The sequence below is a fragment of the Episyrphus balteatus genome, chromosome 1 (genome assembly GCF_945859705.1).
Source record: "Episyrphus balteatus chromosome 1, idEpiBalt1.1, whole genome shotgun sequence".
Taxonomy (NCBI): domain Eukaryota; kingdom Metazoa; phylum Arthropoda; class Insecta; order Diptera; family Syrphidae; genus Episyrphus; species Episyrphus balteatus.
Window position 1 is genome coordinate 3,932,788 of NC_079134.1, and position 22,664 is coordinate 3,955,451.

At 30.6% G+C, this 22,664-nt stretch overlaps 3 protein-coding genes across 5 annotated transcripts; 2 read left to right on the forward strand and 1 right to left on the reverse strand.

Moving 5' to 3' along the window:
- The first annotated feature begins 252 nt into the window (after positions 1 to 252).
- Positions 253 to 5,677, forward strand: LOC129905260 (protein CEBPZOS-like). 3 transcript variants are annotated; one of them, XM_055980694.1, is made up of 3 exons: positions 761 to 846; positions 5,157 to 5,329; positions 5,433 to 5,677. In XM_055980694.1, the coding sequence occupies exon 3, from the start codon at positions 5,441 to 5,443 to the stop codon at positions 5,666 to 5,668; it is 228 nt and encodes a 75-aa protein (XP_055836669.1). In that variant the 5' UTR covers positions 761 to 846; positions 5,157 to 5,329; positions 5,433 to 5,440; the 3' UTR covers positions 5,669 to 5,677. The 3 variants fall into 3 exon arrangements, with proteins under 3 accessions (XP_055836668.1, XP_055836669.1, XP_055836670.1); XM_055980695.1 differs by having other exon boundaries at positions 828 to 943; XM_055980693.1 differs by lacking the exons at positions 761 to 846; positions 5,433 to 5,677 and adding an exon at positions 253 to 505 and having other exon boundaries at positions 5,157 to 5,422.
- Positions 5,677 to 7,037, forward strand: LOC129905259 (tubulin-specific chaperone C). The gene has a single exon (XM_055980692.1). The coding sequence runs from the start codon at positions 5,677 to 5,679 to the stop codon at positions 6,718 to 6,720; it is 1,044 nt and encodes a 347-aa protein (XP_055836667.1). The 3' UTR covers positions 6,721 to 7,037.
- A 2,581-nt stretch (positions 7,038 to 9,618) lies between these two features.
- On the reverse strand, positions 9,619 to 21,003 carry LOC129905353 (kelch domain-containing protein 3). The gene is made up of 6 exons (XM_055980823.1): positions 20,465 to 21,003; positions 20,112 to 20,399; positions 10,730 to 11,229; positions 10,472 to 10,667; positions 10,259 to 10,405; positions 9,619 to 10,191 (listed from the first exon to the last, which is right to left on the reverse strand). Exons 2-6 carry the CDS (start codon positions 20,342 to 20,344, stop codon positions 10,128 to 10,130), a joined length of 1,140 nt encoding a protein of 379 aa, XP_055836798.1. The 5' UTR covers positions 20,345 to 20,399; positions 20,465 to 21,003; the 3' UTR covers positions 9,619 to 10,127.
- Positions 21,004 to 22,664: the final 1,661 nt, after the last annotated feature.

The window sequence follows — 22,664 nt, forward strand, 5'->3', positions numbered from 1 at the left end:
CTCCAATGAAACAGAACTAATGTTTGAATAAAATAAGTTTTTGACTAACTGATGTGCAAAAATATAGAAAGATGCTTTTGAAATTTTTTTATTTAATAATTTTCCAAACAAAAAATTAAACCAAAAACCTAAATCGTAGACTGAACGTTTCCACTGAAAATAAAAATTCCCCAATAAAAAAAATTCCCATAACACAAAATAAAAATATATCCGCATTGTGAATGAGTCACAAAATTAATTTCGTCATCATCCGTCATCGAACCTGCAGCAGCAGAAAATTCTCAAAATTTTCCTTGTCAAGTGAGTGTGTTTTTCTTTTCAATTGAAATGTGTTTTTATATTTTACAATAAATTAATTGTAAAATAATATAGACTATGTTACCTAAAACACAAAAAACAGGATTCTGGAAATTCGTTAAAGGCGGCGCTAAAACATTATTTGTCATTGAAGCTGTGTGCTTTGCTGTTACTTACGGTGTTTATTATCGCATGAACACAAATCGAGGTTAGAATTTATATAGCAAAAATTCATCTATTTCATCGATATCTTTTTATTGTATAATTAATGTTTTTGAAATTAGAACTGTGATTTTCCATTTTTATGTAATACTTCCCGAATATTCTGAAAATTTTCAATCGAAAGAATGAAAAAAAGAAAACAGATGGTTGGGCAATGGGAAATATATGCGAACTTGTCGCAGTAGGAAAATTTCCTTCTTTCACTGACAGTTCTATGACACACCAAATTTGCTATGGTGAATGGTCGTTTGTTGTTGTTGTTATTGTTCTCTATTCTTTGGTTTGGTTATATCTTCTGTTTTTCTGGAATCCTTTTCGGTGTTGCAGGTGAATTTTTCCGATAGTTTTTTTTTTGTTTCTGGTTTTTTAGAAACAAATATAATTTATGGAAAAAATATAAAAGTTTCTGCAATCTAAAATATACGTGAGTTTCTTGCTTTTATTTACTAATTTGTTTATAGAAATTGTAATTTGGGCTGAAGAAAATCTTTAACCCAACCCTGCCCATTTTTTTTTTTTTTGGTTACTATTTGTATGTGAACAAAGAAGTGCAAGTGCATTATACCACCTTATAAGACCTAAAAATAAATTCAATCCTATTTTTAGAAAATAAAATTAGGTTTTTAATCAACAAATAGGTCTAATTACTTTTTTCATCAATAACACAAGACAAGTCAATCAAATTTGCGTTAGAAATCTTGTAATATTCGCATTCTAGTCGATATAAAAGCTTTTTTGCAAAATCAATTGTAACATCGCAAATTAATGACGCAGTATTTAAAGTAAAAGGGTGTAACATGCACTGTAATCTGTAACCCACAAAACTACTTTGCCCTTTAAACCGAGTGCAATGGTTCTTCGTGTTGCAGCTCTTGCTCTTCCTTTTAGATTTCTTTCAATAAATTAAGAATCTAAAGAAATTTCATGGCGTCTATTTGCCTTCATTTAGAGATACTACCCACGGTCTTTTCTACTGATGCAGGAAATGAAACACTTGTTTATAGTTCTGATCTGGAGTTTTTTTTATTCTGTTGCAGTTTAGGTAAAATTGTTCAGTCTGGTGTTCTTATGAACTCTTTCGTTTTTGATTTTAATGCGCAAAAATTTGAGAATTTTGTTGTTTATTCTATACGTAAGGATTGAACTTCATTTATCTGAGGCCCACTTTTCCATCCTATCTTTCTCTTGTCTTTTGCAAAGTTGTAGCAACTACCCAAGTGCAATGGTTTGTGTGCTCATATCGAATGAAAATATTTTATTACCTGAACAATATACCACACGAAAATTTAGTAAAGGTTGGATTTTTGATCAAATATTTTTTTTTGAAAGCGGCCCACTGTGGGCTAGAAAGCTATTTTAGCTGGAATTAATTAAAATGTCAACTTCTTCCAAAATTGATAATTTTGGTCTCATTCGATAGATAAATGAACTAGCTATAATTTCTCATTCAAAGTTGAGGTCAAAACATTCATTGGCTACATCAAAAAACACAATCGAAAGCAATTTTTCGGAAAAAAAACAAAAAAGGCCTTTTTTTCTTCTATCCAGATATTCTTTTACTGAGTTTGTTTTAACGGATTGATTGTGATAATTTTGCTAGTTTATCAACGAGTGATGTGTCCAAATATAGTATTTGCTAGTAAATTGTTATTATATTGAACTTTTGTGTATACATTTTAAAGTAAAGTATGTTACTAGCACCGATTTTATATAAAACGAATGTTCCTAAGCTTTAAAAAAAAGGCACGCGTAGGCACACTCTAGAAATAATTTTAAAAAGTAGCTAGCCTATATGGCTTTATGTTTTATATATGTAAAACTATGTCCTACAAGAGCAAACTTTTTTCGCTGTAACTCCGAAAGTATAGGGAGCAAAATATTCAGAAAAACCACTTACGATTAAAACAAAGAGTTGAATGTTTTCATATAACGGTTTTTTTATTTGCATTAACATTTTACATTCCATATTAAGTAAAAACAACTTTTGTTCGCTTCAATGATACCATTTTCGAATTTGATGCGTTCAAACTTTAAAGACCCCATTTTTTGTTTTTTAGACCAATAATATGTGTTTTAAATTTGAGAACCTCATTTTATATAATAATTCCCCTATTTTTGTTGTTTTTCTTATCATTAGTGTCTGTTGTGCCATAAAATTATCATTATTATATCATTCCACATCATTTTAATGCCTTTAATTGCAATTTTAGACTATTTTGAGAATTTCTATAATTAATTCCAGCTAAAATAGCGTTCTAGCCCACAGTGCGGCCTTTTGTTTAAAATAAATATCGACGTATATGGATTTTAGTGAGATGTGATTAGGACGACTGCTAAACAAAAGGATCTGCTTATAGTTAGTTAATTAGTTAGTTATTGACTTTATTTCAAAAAGATTGTACATTGTGATTATAATATATACTTAAGTCTTTATGGTTTGGCCTATGGCCGTCTGCCAGACTGACAGTTATAACAAAAAGGAAACAAAATTTCTAATTACATACCTACATAAGATATATTGTTTAAAAAGTCTTCTTCAATTATAAGATTTCTGAAACGTAGTGCAGCAACAACATATAGCTACTTAGTTCATCCCATACTTTCTCTCTATTTAGCGCACTAAGCAACTCATCATCATTCAGGAAGCTCTTCTTGAAATACATCATCCTAAACTTCAAAACAGGGGGTCATTCCGTATCTCGATTATCGTCAGACGTTAACGTTTGGACGATAGACTTGCTTCACGTAAAATTGAAAACGTCAATCGTTTGGACGATCACGTTTTCGCTATAATTTGTTTGCTTCACGGAAGACGAAAATCGTCTAAACGTACACGGAAAAACGTTGACGTTTGGACGATAGCTAAATAGCTCACGTTTTCTATACGTTTATACCCATTTTAAGTTTTTTTTTTATTTTTTATTATTATATTAAATACAAAAACCATCAAACGATGGTTAATTTTTGGGGTTACTCTAAAAAAAATTAAAATGACAAGTTTGTCCTAACAAACGTACAATGTATTATTTGTTACATTTACATGTGCATATAAAAATTCTTTTTGCTAGAAAAATGCAAAGAAAAAAAAATTACCACAAAATTTATTTTCCATTTTTATTCAATTCATACCACCAACAAAAAAAAATGACAGGACGCAAACACAAATATAAAATGCAACCACGCTTCTTCTTCTTCTTTTGCTTAGTGCCAGACAGAGTCAGTATGACATTTAAAGCAGTTTGAGAATTTTTGAAACCTTTCAAACTGTGTCAAGAAATAAACGTAGACGAAACGAATTTCGCTGAGTTACGTGAAGCAAATTGTGGACGATCACGTCCTCTATTAACGTTTTGACGATTATCGTTTTGAAAGTTACGGAATGACCCCCCAGGGCATAATGATAAGTATCTTCTCGCTCCTTCGCTACTATTCAGTAAATAAGTACTATATCCAAGATTATATTCAAGACGTCTGTAAAAGCATCTAAACAGCGAGGATTTTGCTTCTACTACAGTTCTGTCATGCAAGACACTTCCAAATTTTTCAAGCATGGAGCTAAACTTAATTTTCAGTGGGGGCCTTCATTTGAAGTGATCATTAAATTTATACCGCATTCGGTTGCAAGACTTTCCAACTCTGCCATCATTGACCCTTTCGTCCGAATCATGCCGAGATCTGCTTATATATATATATAACAACAAGCAAACGAGATTGTCAAAAAACTCTTACGTGCCAAAATAAATACAACACTGAATAAGCCATTGTCCTTATAACCGTGAAACAGAATAGAATATTCTAGATGAAAAAATTCTTCAAGTCAAGTTATATGACCACCGCAATCACCGCTTATAAAACTAATAGAGTTGTTGTGCGAGGAGCTGTATAGAATGGTCCGGGGTCAATGTATTTCATAAGAATCTGAAATATACTTCAAGATTTTTGGAATAATACCACAAAAAAAATTAGAAACTTATCGCTAGAATGCCAAGAATTATACAAAAATGTAATCGAATTTAAACCTAGATGGTTTGGCTTCGTCGAATCGACGAAAATATATTTAATTTTTTGAAATTTCTCTTAGAATATCCCTAAATAATTTTAACTTTTAGTGAAGATGGCTGAATAGCAATAAATCTGACTTATTTATTAGAAAATATGTTCAGAATCAAATTCAGGTGTTCCATGTCTGAGACCAACTTAATCTAAGTGTCGTTGCATTTTTTTTCTTCAGAACTTATTCTTTTTACATGACAGTAGGCGTGAAAACGTAAACTTTTAAATCTTGTCAAAATTCTATCAGTAGCTTGGTTTAGCTTCTATTCCTATCGGACACCACTGCGGATACGGATAGTAATGCCAAAAAACACAGCTAGTATAAACTTGCTCGGCTGAGCTGTATTATGTTGAAAACGGTATTTATGACGCGAAGGTTTAGAGCCTTTCTTTCAGCTTAGGGGTCTTTTTTCGATCGCTCGTTTCTTTTTTTTCGACTGTTCTGAAGAGGTTTTGGAGACATCTACAATCCAAACATTTTTGTTATATCATTTCGTTTGAAATAATACAACGTCCATTTGATTTCTACTCCTTATACATTTTTCTCTACATAATAATTTTAATTTTTGTTCTTCTTTTTACAGATTTTCGTCAATACATGAACACAAATTTCCCATTTGTCCTCGATTACTACTACAAAATCGGAGAAACACTTGGCGACAGCAATATTCGTTCAATTGACTCAACATATTGGCGAGCAGAAGCTAAAAAATCAGAATAACTTCACCATCACGATCTTCATAACCGATTCTACGAAGTAAATACATTTTTTTTTTATTACAATCTAGTTAAATCCAAAACAACTCTTTCCAATCCTCTTATCTCCATTCTATATATACATTCAAAAAAAATCTAACAAGTTCAATTAATGGCTTCTAATCCATATGTTAAATCTTTAATATGGTTGCTATCACTAGGCGGTGTTGGTTACGCTCTCCTCAAAATAACCGAACCATCTGAAGCAAAGCTACAAGAAATCCGAAAATCAACACCTGTATCATCTCTCACCGAACAGGAAAAACAAAAGATCCTCTTTTTGAGAAAACTCAAACAAGCTGCTGAAGAAAAACCCGTCTATCTTGCAAAGAAAGATTAAACACAAAAATGGAAGTCGACAATAGCTTAGATGTTAATGCCAAGAAAGAAACCGTTTTGGAGCGCATAAATAAACGCAACAAAGACAGACAAAACTACATCGATGTGAAACTTGAGCTCCGTAATAAAGAAAACTTAGATCTTGAGGGAATCGATTATTTCTCACAAACATTTGGAGACCGCTCAAAGGAAATCAGAGCAAACATCAACAATGTCAGCATTTCGAAACCCGAAGGAGCTGAGCTTCTTCGAGTTCTATCAGCTATTACAGTAGAAATCCAGGAACTACAGAGGTATCTGTCGAACTCGACTATATTCTTGCCCGACTACAAAATCAAAGCCAGTCAGAACGTTCTCAATGAAATCAGTGCTCATGCTGATGAGGTTCGTCAGAAGTTGATGCCCAAGAAGAAGTTTGGTTTTAACAGCAAGAAAGTTGCCCCCAAAGTTGTCGTCAATCCAAAAGTGATTGCCGCTGACAAGGTTGATCTCAGCGAGAAGAGTAGCATCTCTTCGTCTGCGTTCACTTGGACCTTAGCCAACAAATCGAATGAATATCTATTACTCACCCCAGATCAAGTTGATGGCCAAGACATCACCATTTCCAACCTTAGCAATTGCTTTGTAGAGATCCAAGGTCATGCTGGTTCAGTGCAAATATCTGGCATGGAAAACTGCACATTCCTTTGTGGTCCCATTGCCAGATCACTTTTCGCCGAGAACTGTAAGAATTCACACGTAGCAGCCGCATGTCAACAGCTCAGACTGCATTCCTCATTCGGATGTCGGCTTTTCCTGCATGTCACATGCCGCGCCATCATTGAAGACTGCACCAAAATAGACGTTGGCTCGTACAACTACACCTATCCCCAGATTGATTGTGATTTCACAAAAGCCGCACTGGATAAGACCATCAACAACTACACTGACATTGCTGATTTTAATTGGCTTTCCCCCGATGTCCATTCACCCAACTGGCAGACAATTGAGGTAGCAGTCGATTGGAATGAGGCTCGCAAGAAATTCAACGAGAATCACAAGCAATCGTTATAGTTGGAGACGTCGAGGCGGCTGACATGGATCGCGCTAGCTCTCGGCCTGGTATTAACAGTCTTAGTCTTGTTGTCACCTCGTAAATTCATCTTAGAAACATTGTTCGTAAATTTGTGGTATTTATTTGAGAGCCTTCTGTTGTAGTTTAGAAAGTAGTGCCTCACACAAAAACCTTTTTTATTTCTGAATTAATTTTAATTTAAAATATAAAATAATAACAAAAATATATAGAATGGTCATTTTCAACTTCACATCTAGGCATTATACATAATATAAACTATTGAAGACATTTATTTTTTTGCAATATAATAAAAGCAAAAATATTAACCAAATAATTTAAAAAAGTTGTTTATATTTTTATAATTTGTATTGGAAAGCTTGGAGCTGACTTTTTGTGTAAGAGATAACGGAACCCTAAAAGCGAGTGATTGCGTGCTTCTGCTTTTTTTGTCAGAAAAGGTAAGAAAAGATTCGTGGAACTGTTGTTCATTTCTATTAAATTGCCTACTTTAAACCTGACCCTGTTTGGATGTTGCCTTGTCCTAACAGAAGGATATGTGAAGGAAATAACTCTCATCTGTTTCAACATTTATAGCACAGTCAATCTAAGAATTATATTTTTCAGCTTAATGAATTATGAAATTTATTGACACAATTAGATACCAATGTGTGATGGAGTACAACATAAATTCACGGCTTTATACCAAAATTTGATATCGGCTATGTCATATCAAGTAAGAAAAATGTATTATAACTGAAGATAATTCTATTAGTTTAACTTCGTGATAATTTTCACCTCTTTCTCATGCTCCTTTGCTTAGCAATGGAAATTTAAAATTTTTTTTTTTTTTCAGAAAGCACATGGTAAAAATGTTATTCTCATAAATTTTTCATTTTCGGCTTTTTGGTTACTAGTTATTAGCAATAAATAATTTTGTTTGCAACTTGGTCCTTATCATTTTTAGTGATAAATTCAAAACATGCCTGCAAACCGACAAAACTCAAAAATTGTCCGAACATGCCAATGCCATATAAAATTTTTGTCTATAACTTTGATTTCATGTTCTACTCCATCATTGAAACGAAACTGTGTGAAATCATTTTTAATTCATTTAAATCAGATAGTGAAATTTTGATTAGGGTGATCGGATTTTCTTAGGAAGGGTAGAATTAATTTTCTGCCTAACAGTACAGCTCTATTGCTGCGCTCTCAGGTAAGTTTTCATACAAATACAAAAAAGTACGTATACGTCAGAGTGACCAACTTTAGCGATGGTAATTTTTAAATTCATATTCGTTTTATTATATTTTAAGACATGATTTTAAATTAAAAACAGGCTTGCGTTAACGGTTGTAACGAGTTGGTGAAAATAAAAATTAAGAATTTACTATTTTCTAAAAAAAATTTTAAGTAATTTTAAAATTGAAATTTCATATTCAGAAAAAATCCTTTTTATCAAAAAAAAAAAAAATATATAATCGACTTCTATGGATCTAAACTTTTTTGTCATCGATGCCATAGTCAACACTGGACTAAATGGGACCTAGCGTTACCAGCTTTCAAGTTCAAAAAGAATCATCAAAATCGGTTCACCCTGTAAAAAGATCTGATGTAACAAACATAAAAAAAAATACAGACGAATTGAGAACCTCCTCCTGTTTGGAAGTCGGTTAAAAAAATGGTCTTCATAACGGTTTTTACTTTATAAAATAATGATGTATACAAAAACTTTAATAAAATCATAAGCCCAAACGGCTGAAGCACGTGCACTGTCTGGTTCAGCGAGACGGGCCTATTTTTGGAATGATATGAGAAGGAGTGAGGGCGAGGGTTTAGAGGAATGGCCAATATTGGAAAGAATTATTCAAATTCAGGGAACGTCGCTTTTTAGATTTGTAGATAAAGAAAAATATGTAGATGCGTAAATAATTTCATTAATTCGCAAAATATAAATAAATTAGATTCAATGCATTTTATTTTTGGCATAAATTAAAAACCGTTCAATTAGGCAGCATGAAAAAACAAGCTTAATGTACATTAGTAATTCTTGAAATTTTCCCGTCAAAATATGGTTTCTGTTGAAATAAAAAAATATATTCTCTTTTCTGTACACTCTTTTTAAAATATTACACACAATTCTATATTTTTCACAATAAACAAATTTATTTATTTAAAAAAAAAATAATAATAATCAAAAATAGTCAATTTTATTAATACATTATACACAATACTCATAATTAATAAATAACGTTTCTATTTCTTAATTTTTTTTCATCGTTAATTTTTGTATTCATAATAAATTGTCTCATTAAAAAATTATTATAAATATTGCAATTTTTTGTACAAATTCAAAAGAAAATGCAAAAGAACAAAAAAAAATAAACTAACTTAAAACTAACAACTGAAGAAGAACACAACAAATTTATTGAATCAATTCAAATACAATTTTTTTTTTTTTTGCCTAGATGTAATACAATGATGCAAACTATATTATTTTTAGCCCGATATATAACAACTGAACTTTTTATTATTATGTGGGCTGTGTCAAGAGAAGATTGATATATATTTTCAGTCGGACCAAGGGTCATTTTTTGTTTTTAATTAATTTTTATATTTTTCTTATATATAGAATACATATTTATATTTCTTTTATATATATTAACTTGAAAATAAAAACAAATCTAACTTGGCTTTACTCGGTATTTCGATTTTTTATTATGTTTTGTGCCTTTAAATAGAGATAATTAAACTCAAATAATAATCGAAATAGAGAGTAGAAGCTTACTGTATTTACGGTATTTAGTGCGTACATCTTTCTATTATTATTATAATAATGCAAAAAAGGATTATGAATTGAACAATAGGTATACAAGTTTACGTATGTGGCGAGTGTAAAGTTTTTTTTTTTCATTTTGTTATAATTTAATTGGGCAGAATTGGAGCTTTATTATGGTGAAGCCATCATTCATGTCTTTGTGCCATTGATTTTTTTTTTAGCTGAGTCAGTAGAATTTGTTTGATGATGCAATTACGAGTTTCCTTGGACAATATTATTGTAATCGATTCTCAAAAAATAACCTTTCGCTTTTGTCGGTGGTTTCTTATTTAAACAAAAAAAATTAAACTTAGAGACATAAAGCAGTTTATAAAGAGTCGAAAGAAGCATGAGTCCTCGACAAACAAAAAATTCTACTCGTTGGAAAATTGATATGAATCGATTTAAGTGGCAGAGATGTTGTTATTCGAAGATAGAACAATAATATTTTGTTGGCTAGTTGATTGAGCTGCCAATAATTATCATCTTTTCGGAACACTTTTGTATTCTTCTCTTAGCTCAAAAAACTTTCATCATAATTCTACTGACTAAACCAATTTGTTTTAGGCCTTAAACAAAAATTATATCTTATTAACCAGCATGATTGATGGGCCTACTTATTGAGTTGGGCAAAGTCATCGAACGAATTTCCCACCTAAACAAAAGACATAAAAATCCATATGAATTCTGAGGCTACACAAAGTAAATTTCAAGAACTATACCTCACTTCCTTAGGCAGCCAAGATGTGTCGATTCGATGCTCAACAACCTTTAATAATGCTAACGTTTTGAGACTTGGATCGAAATCCAGAACATGAGTGTCGTTATTATCTATGAGCGGTGGAAGATCTGGTAAAAAGTTGTAGGGACTAAAAGAAATAAAAACAAATTTAAAAAAAAATCATCATCAATGTTGAAATTCTTTGTTTACTTACCTCGTTCCTCCAAATAAGAACATACGATTCCCTTTGACTAGACAGACTTGTCTTCGACGAGCAGATGGTGCTTTACCTCTGGGCTTGACTAAGTTCCATAGATTCGTTTTAATATCGAATGTATACAAGTCATTGAAATGCTGATCCAAAAGTCCATTATAACCTCCAAATACATATATCAGTCCGTTATAAATAACTTTAAAGAACAAAAAAAGTAAATATTAATAATTTATTTTGTATAACAAACAAACAACTTACACATAGAATGACTCCTTCTACCAACTGGAACTTTTCCCGTTGTCGATGGTCGATGCCATACCTTTGTCTTCAAATCTAAATAAACTATCTCTGGGCAGTACATCTCTTCGCGACTATGATAAGGACTATGCTTATCACCTCTACCCCCAAATATGTACATTCGATCTTGAATAGCAGCTGCCGAATGAAAATCACGAAATGATGGTGCTACACCAAATGTCTGATTATATTTCCATTCCATTGTGTCAAAATTCAAACTATGAACATCACAAGAGAATTCATTGATGTCATCTTCGAATCCTCCGAAAATATACATAAAATTGCCATAGACACATGCTGAATGGCCATCACGTGCCCCGGGAATTGAGCCTGTTACTTTTGGTCGGGACCAAGTTAGGGTTTTGGGATCAAAACAATACAAAACATTGCATAGATTGTCGTCATTGCGTCCACCCCAAAGGTAGATTTTGTCATTGTAGGCAACAGCTGTGTGGCCATATCTGAAAAGGAATGAAATTATAATGTAAGTAAAATACAAAGCGAGAAGTTGTATTCAGAAAATTTGTAATTTTCAATCATAAAAATAAAAAATGTATTTAAGTCTAGAACCATATTATTTAATAACCCAATTTTATGTGTGGAGCTTGGTAGTTTGCTTTCTTAAGGATTATATCAACAGTTAAAATATGAGCAGTTTTAAGACAAGCCAGAAAGCAAAGGAAAAACACTGAATACTTGAAATCTTTATGTAAACGACTTAACTGGCCTGACTGATTTAGCTGGGATATTGACTTCTAAACACTGAACTGTCCAGCTCAATTATTATAGGCAAAAAACTAACAAGGAAACCTTATAAAAAGGCGTCAGCGATATTTTTCTCATATAAAAAATCGAAGTGAAACAAATGCACTTTCATTTAAAAAATTGTAGGGTTTTTGAAGCAAAAAGTTAGAAAATGAAACGATCAGGTTATATAGGTACTTCGTTTTTACAACACCCAACTGACCAATTTTCATTCCAAACTCATCATTCACTAAAAGGTGCAGTTACTAGGTCTGCTTATGAGGCAGACTTCAAGTGACACTTTATGAAATGTGGTTTTACATGTACAGGGAATGTAGACTATTTACTATAGAGATTCATATCCCATCAAAAGATGACTCTTCAAACTAGTGTCGAATTCCAAACAACAAAAAAATCGACTTACAATCGATTATTTATTTTTTCTTACAAAATTTTAAAATAGTAGTTCAAAGTATCTTTATCTTAAATATCTATTGGCAATTTAAGATTTTGTTAAGTTTCGAAAAAAAAAAAATTAAAAAAAAACGAATAGCCCAGGGAAATTAGTAATTTAAATCGCATTTTTCGCGGGACAAAATTTTTTTCATGGAATGTGTTCGGGTGGTTGTCCTTATCATAAAAGTCAATTTGTTGGCATAATTGGAGGTTGGGAACAGCCGCCATCTTGGAAAAGAGATTGGTATCGTTTTTATTGAATAGCTAAATTGTTATTCATTTTAACAAAAAATGACAAAGGTAAGACTTATTAACAATAAAATTATCTAAGAAATGATATACAAAACAATTCCGTGAGTTGATTAAATAAAATTTTATAGTTGGTCAAAGTGCGGCTTTGTATCGCAAGGTTGGGACAAAATGACATTTTTTCATATATCTGACGAACTTTCGATTTGTTTGGATAATTCTTCATGAATGAATTGTAGTACTTATAATTACCTATAAAATGAGCCCACAATCGTTATTGTCACCATCGTATTGTAGAAGTAATCTAACTCCGAATCTCTCCATGTACTAGTCAAAAGTAAGAAAAAAGCTGTTTTTTTGCTAGTAGGCCGAGCAAATTTTGGGAGTAGAGGTACAACCAAAATATAAGTACGCAGTTTTGCAGCCATACGCGTCTTAATATCGATTTCAAATGTCTGACAACTCTAATTTTGTGCTTTATACGGTTTTCGGGGGGTTAAATAACTTAACTTTTCCACTTAATGTGAATGGGCTAAATTTATACTTTTTGAAATTATAAATATACAAGCTGGTGCTTTATTATTTTTTCTAAATCTAGACAAAAACAGCCTAACTACAGTGGAATATTTACTCCAAAAAATTTTTTCAAATTTAAAAAATGGAATTTTATTTGAAACATAACTTTCTAGTCGTTTGTTTTTTATTTAAAAAAAAATTTAATTATTTTATGGGTAAACGTTTCGGTACCTTGTGTTAATGCACCATGTTTTTTCAATAGTTAACATAATAGAAACATTTTTTTTTTTAATTTAGTTTAATTTACATTCTAATAACTATAAAAAATCTTTTAAAACACTTTCTCCCAAAGGACTAGTCCAGTCTTATAAACATAAAATCAAATAAATCAAAAATAAAATCAATTTTTGGATTAATAAAAAAAAAATTGGAAAAACAATTTTTCAAAACTTTGTTTTTTATTTTCATTTAATAAATTTGTGTGTTATATAAGCTTTAAGAATTCGTGTTAGTGCTAATCAGGCATTATATTTATTGTAAGCTTCAGGGGTCACTGTGGCGTATGTGATACATATTTTGCATTGAAATTTAGTGAAAATACTTATTGATCTGTTCTAGAGCAATTATTTTAAATGCTGTGCATATAGGATGCAAGACTTAAGGTCCAGTTTAGAACTTTTAAACGAAAATTTTTCAGATACCGGAAAGAGAAGTTAATTTTGAATAGGAATAAAAAAAATATTATTAACTGGTTCTTAAATAAATTAAATGATTAAAAGGAGTTTTCCATTGTAACGTATATGAAATTTTTGCATGTTATTTGGTGTTTGAATTAGAATTTTAGTGCCGTAAAAGATTATCCCTTCTATGTAATGAAGCATCCACAAGTCGCAGTTTAACAAATAAAGTTACCATAAATTAGATAAATATGTATGTATGTTGTGTAACGTATGCGACATTAAGTCAACCACGTTTAAGCGTTTATTTTTACTTTAAACTTGATGAAAAGTTTGGCTAGGAGTTAAGTTCGCAAACAATACTTATTAACTCTTGATAAAGAGTTTTCTGCCTCTAAAGAAGTTTTTCATTGCAATAAATCCCATCTATTACTCTTTTTTATAATTATAAAAAGTTACCATTTTTCATGGAATGCCCCAAAATATTCTTTGATAAAGCATTCCAAAAAAAAAAACTATCTAAAGGAGAACGAACAAGCTGTAAAACAAGTTGAAATGGCTATACATAAATCATATTTTTTATTAAAGCAGTTGTAGTTTTAGCGAAGAAAATGACATACGAAAACATAAAAACTTCAAATCAATCAAATCAATGGAAAAATGGTCTCTCAGTTTTACAAATTAATCCGACACGCCGATACAAACTAAACACCATTAAAAGAAATGACACTGCTGACCAAAAGAATGTACAATGTAGCAGCGTTAAAACCAATTGCCTTTTCCTTAGTCCAGGGCATAAGGTAATAGGTGCCTTTCAATTCTTTTTTATCGATACAAAGCTACATTGAAGCATAATTTATGGCCTGAATGCAGATGGTACGCTCTTAGGATATAATGATATACCATTATAACTACAATGTACCTGGAAGGTCTTGCATTAGCTTTACATTATTATGGAAGAAGAAACAAGTACTTTAGTTAATCTTACTCCTGCCCTTAGGGCCCATAGAGTATTTTTTTACGCAAACAATCCAGCACCGTAAGCTGTTGTTTATCTCGCCAAATAATACTTAACAAGCGGATATAACTTGCTCCATACAATGTTTCAAAAAACTAAATTTCGTTATAATCTGCAAAAATGTAATTAATTTCAGTCTATACTGCATGCGCGCATATATTTTTGTTTGTACTTCATTCATACAAAGCAACAAACATCGGATAACATTGTGAGTAATTTGTATTTTCCAGCACAACAATTTAAGTTGAATGCATACACAAAGTGGCTTAATTAAGTGATAAGTGCATGTTAGCTTCGGTCGCGGTGATGGTTGTGACGGTCGGCGGTGGCGTTCTGTGCTGCTGGTCGTTCCCCTTTTGAGTGTGTTTTCACTCTTTTAATACAAAATGCAAACTTTGTTGCAATTTGTGTACTTACAAATGTTGTATTTTGCGATTTTGTGTTTGTAGGTGATTTTTTTTAAGGTAAGCGAACAGTTGGCTGAATAGTTAATAAATTGTATTATTTTGTAGGAGGGCTGATAGTAGGTAATTGCATTGCAAAGATACTTTGTTGTGATATTGTTTATTATATGTGACAACAATTTTCTCTAAACCAAATTAGTTAAGTGTCATAGTAAAAATCCGGGTAGTATGATGTTATCTTAAGTTAAACACTTAGTTATTAAATTTAATATCAAGTTCGTAATTAACTTTACAAGATAGTAAATAATTTTTCAATAGGAGATGGGAGAATATCACACTTGTTTGATTAGGACATTTTGCAACACTCTAAAGCGTTTTAACTTTCATAAAGTGTATTAATTTAATAACTTTCATTTAAAGCTAAATAAGGGCCGAAAAAAAAAACCCGCTGATGGATACATTTTTTTTTTTTTTTTAATTCTAAAAGACAGCTTTTTTTGCTTGGATACCTAAAACGCAATTGTATATGACAATGCTAGGGATTGATTTAAGACACATTTAAGGAAGAAAAACTGGAAGAGCCGATTTCAAATAAGTGTTGGAAATGTTAACTCTTGTTTTTAATTCAAATGAAGGATTTAAAACTCTTTATGCAAATGACCGACGATAAGGTGAATAAAACCGTGAAATGATATATGAAAAGGATTTAAAATGGGCTGTACATTTTTCAATTCAAGTAGGAGGTTCCTTTAAATCCTTAAAATCGCTCTTAAGAAATAATCGTAAGTCTGTTACCTGAGAGCTTTAAAAAGTTGGAGTGCAATATTTTTTAATTTAACGCTAAGATTTGTTGTTGTTGTTTTTTTCATTAAATTATTACTGTTTTCGTGACCTTTTCTTTAACTAATAAGTTATCTTCTTCATTGGCTCTAGGTCTAAGTTTGAATTGTTTTTTATTTTTTCGTCGACGTTTGGCGTGACTAAAAAATTAAAATAATTCTAAAAAATGCTAATATAATTTAAAATAATACTTATCTTGAGCGTTCTAATATGTTGTAGTTTATGGCAGGTATTCGTTTCGTTCAAATATTTTAAACAAATTGATAAAAAAGTTTTGAAAAAGACGTTAATCAAACAAAATTTGTGATTTTCAAAACTGAGAAAATGTATAAATAAATACATTTGTGGCACGACAATCTATGAAGAAGATAGGCCTAGGGACTAACAAATCTTAACCATTCTTGTGTGCGTTTAATTAATTTGAATGGAAGGGACCTACAATTATATACCGCCAAGTCCGAAAAGCTAATCAGAGATGCACTTTTTCATGACATGATACTCTTGGAGTATCATGTCATTTACATTAAAATCCTCGCAGGATTTTAAGTATTGGAGGCTGGGAGTCCAAACCAGACCCATGGCGCCATAGTCCATCGCACTACCCATTGCACCAAGAGGTCAGATCTTATATTACCAGATTTATTTTTTTGAAACTCATATGAAGAAAAAAAAGATTACAAGAATAATCACGTCAATAAACACTTCATCAAAAGTCTAGAGTTTTTAGAACCAAAATGTTAAAATCATGAAAAAGGCGGATCTCCCCAAATCTAAATCTTAAAGAATGCCATATCTTCTGTTATAATATAAGTAAAAAGTAACAGGGTATAACTTCTTACTTATAAGAAGTAACTTCTGTTATAAGTAAGAAGTTTTATAACAGAAGATACACTCTATTTTTGTCAAATAAAAATGTCATATTTACTTATTACATTTAGAGCCCCCGCACAATACAGACTTTCTATCGGCCGATAGTTGAGTCGGGTTGGGCTCCTAGTGTGCGCACAGGCAAAAACCTATAATTCTTGTGTGTCCACCCTTAAGCAACTTCAAGGAAAAAACAAAACTATTGTTTAAGCCAAAACAAAGATATTTGCTTTCGTTAATGAACTATGAACTATGCTAGAAATAAATTATGAACAAAAATTTTGAAAGTTTTCCTTGGCTACATAAAAGAAGACACTGATACTGCTATGAATGTAATTGTCGACCATTTGAAAAATGTATCAGCTGATTTTAAAGAAAGATTCTTCAAATTTAAAACAAATCGATTTCCCAAATGTGATGATGTAACCCATGTTAGTAAATCTTTTTGATATTTCCAACAACGAGTATCAAGAAGAACTCAATTAAAACTTTATTTGGCATAAAAGGAACGGACAACAAGCTAGAAAACTTTTACTACCTTTTCCCTCTTTATATTTGACGAATTGCGGATTTAGTGCCATAAATGACTTGCTGTTATAAAAACGAGATCGTCTTGATATTGTAAAATGGGGAGTCTTGAGACTGAAAATTTCAGGCCTTGAACCTAATATTAAAGCCATCTGCAGAAGGCTCTAATCACAAGTACATATATCACTAAATTTTAAAAATAACTACCTACTATAAAATAATTACATAATTCAATTTATAAGTTCAATTACATAATAATACCTATATTTTTTAACAAAAAAAAACTTGTGTAGGTACTTATTTTCTATTTATATTTTCATAATTCATAATATTTTGAAGATTTGAAATTTCAAGGGCTTAAAATTTTGTGAGCTCATGATGGCAGGGGGGGCATGGGGATTTCGGAATGGTTTTGGTGCGGCACGTTACAATAAAAGGTTGGGAAACACTGGACTAAACTGTAGGCCGATAGAAAGTTTGTAGTGTGCGAGGGCTCTTAGAGCTCCCGCACAAAACTTTTTATCAGCCGACAAGTTAGTCGGTTTCTTAATCAATATGAAAATGTACTAAAGTGCGCACATTATAACGACTAAGTATCGGCCGATCAAAAAGTTTGAAAGATCGAAAAAAAAAGTTTGTTTTCTTACATAATTGCCTTCAATCAAAAATGTTTCCTACCTAGCCGACTATTTAGTCTGCTGCCCGACCAAATAATTGCCAGGTCATTTGGGGTATGTTCGGTACATGTTTTGCATGACAAAAATTCATCATTCAAATTGAACTCTGAATACAATATTATGAATTCATTTTTGATCAGAGGGCACTTCCTAGTTTTGACAACTTTATTTTGTTTCCATACCTCGACATTTAAATATTAACATACCTAACGAAGAAAAATAACAAAAATAATAAAAAATTATTAAAATTATTTTTATTTTAAGTGGAGCGATTGAATATAATTCAATTTTAAAGTTCAAGTGACCTCAACTCCAAATTTATAAAGCGTACCTGAGCTAAACGCTTTATAAATTAAGAGTTGAGGTCACTTGAACTTTAAAATTGAATTTAAATATTGGGTGATATGCATAAAAAAGTAGTACTTACTCAAAGTAGTGAAAGTAAATACTATAAATTCTAGTAAAAGGTAAAATTCATAGTAAATACTAAATACTTAATTTCGTATTCATAAAAAAAAGTACCTGCTAGCAGGCAAATACTTTAAGTAGATACTAAATTCATCCAAGTAAATACTAGAATTCACCCAAAAATGATAGTAAATACTTTTTTTTAGATGATTGGTATTCGTTTCGAATTTAAGCCTGGTACGTATGCTGCTGAAGCGATACGAAAATTTTCTTACAAAAAAAAAGCACAACTAAATTGAACGAAAAATTATTTTCAGCTTAGCCAACGAAATTCTTAGCTATGCCCGCACATTTGGAAAAATTAAAATCATTTGTCACTAGCATAAAGAGTTTTTTGACTTTGGAGACCTAGACAAATTTTCGTTTAGCTTTAGCAGCGTACTAGGGCTTACAAATAAATTGTTCTGAAAGTTTTACCGTGTAATCCAATACAAATTTTTACTGTTTCTTAAATTTGAGTTTGTGATGTGAACATCTGTTCGTGCTTTTTTTGTGAGTCAAAAGTGAACTTAACAGCAGCATAAAAAAATTGAACTTGAGATAACAATGAGATATTACATGATGGCTCTAACGATTTTCTTTAAAAAATTTAATATTGAAAATATGGACTAGTAAACGACCAATTTCAATAAAAAAAAATATGAACAAAAACTTTTTAGTGGCCTTAATATTAAAATAAAACAAAATTTTCAATAAAATCATTTTTGGATTAAAAAAGATCGAAATTTTGTATGAAAAATCTATCTATTGAAACTTTATTTTTATTTATCAATTAATATATCTTCTTTTTAATGGAATACCATTTTTATTTTAAAAAAAAATTTGTGAACATTTTTATATGAAAAAAAAAACTTCTTTTTAAAAAAGCGGCTCTAGATTTCCAATTCTTTGTGATGCATTAAAAAAAAAAAAAAACGTTATTTACCTTTAAACCAAATTTTATATGATTTTAAAGTTTTTTTTATATTTTTTAAAAATAATCTTTTATGAATTTGTAAAAAGCTTTAATATTTCAAGCAACTTTTGACATAAGAGCTAGTACGTGCGACACAGTTTTTCATTTTTTTATTTTTTCATTGCGAATTCCTTAAAATATATTATTCATGGCTAGTAAAGTTAATATACTGTTGGCAATTCAAATATGATTCAGAGATGAAATTATCTCAACAGTTTTGAAACTTGACATTACTTAAAATAAAAACTTATTGAAAAAAAATTACTATTCATTTACAATAATGACTTATTGATAAAGTTTTTTTAAATTTAACTCTGAGCCCGATAATCGATCATTCTAAACTTTTTGGTAATTGATACATAAAAATTCTGCCATTTCGACAAATATTAACAACCATCCATTTTTAAGAAATACCATGAAAAGATTGCGTCAAAATATGACTCAAGACTTCTATTCATAAGTTTCATGGCTTCATAATTGCGGTTTTAAAACAAAAAAGTACATATATACTATCAATTTTACAAGTTGGTATTTTGTAATCTTGAAAAAATCTAGTAATTCCTAAAAAGTATTTACTGAAAAAGTTCATCCAAAAAAGTAGTTACTATGAATGATTATAAATACTTAATTTCCAGCATTTACTTGATTGTTATGCATATGAAAAATAGTATATTCTTGAAAATTCTCTAGTAAAAGCATTTGCTATTTTTTATGCATATCAGCCATTAACTCAGGTAAGAATGAAAAAGGTCGTTCCAAATGACAATATCAATATAAATCGAGAAGCTTTACGCATTATAATTTTGACCTTCAAGGGTCACTTGTTAAAGTCAAAAAAGGCTTATGTACAAACTTTAAAGAGGTTTCCTATTTCCAGAATATTTCAATAAAAAAATAAAATTATAATCAAGATTCAATATAAAAAGATCAAACTTATACTTTACCTTTGAAATGGAACTTCTGGATACTTCCAAGGAAGTCCACTTTCATCTTTCTTCGTTGGCACCAGTGACCATCTCAAAGTGTTGGTATTTAATATATGAACATCGATAGATTCATAGATTTTGTAATCGCCGCCAGTGCAATAGCCACCGAATGAATAAATGAATTCGCCGACACTAACAGCTGCATGATTCACTCGCCTTGGTCCACCATCCAATCTTACTGTCCAATGCATTTTTTGTATTTTTTCTGTTTTATTTTCTATTCACCACCAAATTCTTCCAAGGACACTTGAATATTTTATATTTTTTTTTTATTAAATAAAATAACCAAATAATAAAAGAAAAATCTTTACCTAAAAATTTATTATTTTAGCTTTTTTTGTAAATACAATTATGTATTTTATTTAGCGAGGGTGAGGTCGATCTTCATGGCCAATCATCATTTAAATTGGGAACACAGACTTTTTGGGCTATTGTGACTTTGTAATGGTTTTGGTGGTTTCTAATTAGTTTTCTTTCGTTTTAATTTAAAATTTATTTATTGGAAGGACGAGTCACACTAATGAAAATGAAAATGAACATTCCTCCTCCCACTGTCGTCGTCTGAAAGTGAATGCGTGACCGATTTTTTCATTTATTATATCGGAATCGAAAATAACAACGACGAACAACGATAAGACACCAGAGAGAAAAAAGAAAAGGGTTAGGTATTTTTTATTTTATCTTTGTTTATTCATATTAAACATATTCATGAACCACAAGATAAGATAAATGTTGATTTATTTAAACATTACAATTTAAAAAAAAAAATAACTTTTTGTGTGAGGAGATAAAAGTTGTTGAGATCGAAAGAATTTTTTTTTTTTGTACATCGAGCAGGGTCAGAAAGCAGGGAGGATATGTAGAGAAAAAGGTAAAAAAAAAAACAAAAAAAAATAATTTTGATTTATGATTTGTCAATTATCAGGACAGGGATGGTAAATACATATGGTGGACAAAATAATGGGAAATTATATTTTATTTTTATGAATTAGGGGTCTATGAAGTATCACTTTTCAATTCTTTTGGACAAAACGAAAGGAACAGATTAAAAAAAACACCACGATCTTAATTAAGTTGAAAGCCTAGTACGCAGATCCAACTAATGTCGTTTTCTGATGACTTTTGAGATTTTTGTGTAAAAATCTCAGATTTTCCACTGCAAATAGAGTATGAAATCTAGTTTTGTAATTGTGTACGAAATCTGTGCGTATAAAAAAAAAAGGTCAAACAGAGGAGTGCGTGTGTTTGTATGCGTGAATCTTGATAAAAATCCAGATTCAGATTTCTGATTCTCATGTCGAATTCCTTTCAATTGAAAAATCGAATTTTCGGCGATCTCGAAGCGAATTTTTTCTGAAATTCATGTTCCATAGAAAAAAATTCGCCTCAAACGAAGCAGAATTCGAATTTTTTTTTAATCCCTCTTTTTTGAGAGATTTACACGGATATGCACACACACTTGGAACATTTGACATTTCTCAAACGTCAAGCTGAAAGTTTTCTTCGTGTTGTTTGTTTTTTTGAGAACACCAACTTCAAATAAAGAGTAAATTTTAATAGAATATCGCATTTTTATTGCGGAAAAATATGAAATAAATAAAAAAAAAAACAATGTGCGATCAAAATATATTTTTTACTGGCATAGTTCTTGTGAAAAAGTCAAATTACTGTGACTTTTCTTCTCGTAATTTGTAACGTATTATTTTAGGCTTTCGGTCAGTGCTGATATGCTAGTTCCCATTTTAGCTCGTCGGTGGGGTGGGTTGTTTGACCTTATTATACCTTACAAAAAAAAATTAATCATATCAGACTTTAAGCATCTATAGGTGTTTGAAGATGCGCGAGAATCCTTCCTGCCCTCCCTACCATTGTCGTCGTACTCGCTTAGACGATCCCTTAACTAGGTATCTTCTCACTCCCAGAACATCATTCTCTCAAACTGCCCTCCCCATCTCTTTATAAAATTACTCTATTCACTCTTCATAGTGAGATTCTCAAAATCTTCATGAAAATAGATAAATTGTATTCATATTGGTTTTAAATAAAAAAAGTTTTATTACTTAAGGTTTTAATACATATGTTTTTATTTACTACTTTAGGTTTATAGATGAAATTCGTTTAAAAATTCAAATGTAATTTGATATTTATAATAAAAAAATATAAAGTTTAAGTTTCTTTTGTATAGATTTATAAGTTTAAGTTTTTTTTTTTTAGTATAGATATATAAGTTTAAGTTTTAAGTAAGTTCATGTATTAATTTGCTTTATTATGCCACGGAATCACTTTCTTAAAATAATTGTTCTTCGCAATTTTATAAATACGTCTTCGATTTATTATATAGTTCTGGGATATAAAAATCCTCTTTAATTCAATTTTAATATTAATTAATTTATCATTGATCCCCACACAATATATACCCTTTTAACTCCCGCAATTATTATAATAAGTAGATATATATATATAAGTAAATATGTATTTATGAAATCAATTTTAAAGAGAAAACTCACCCTT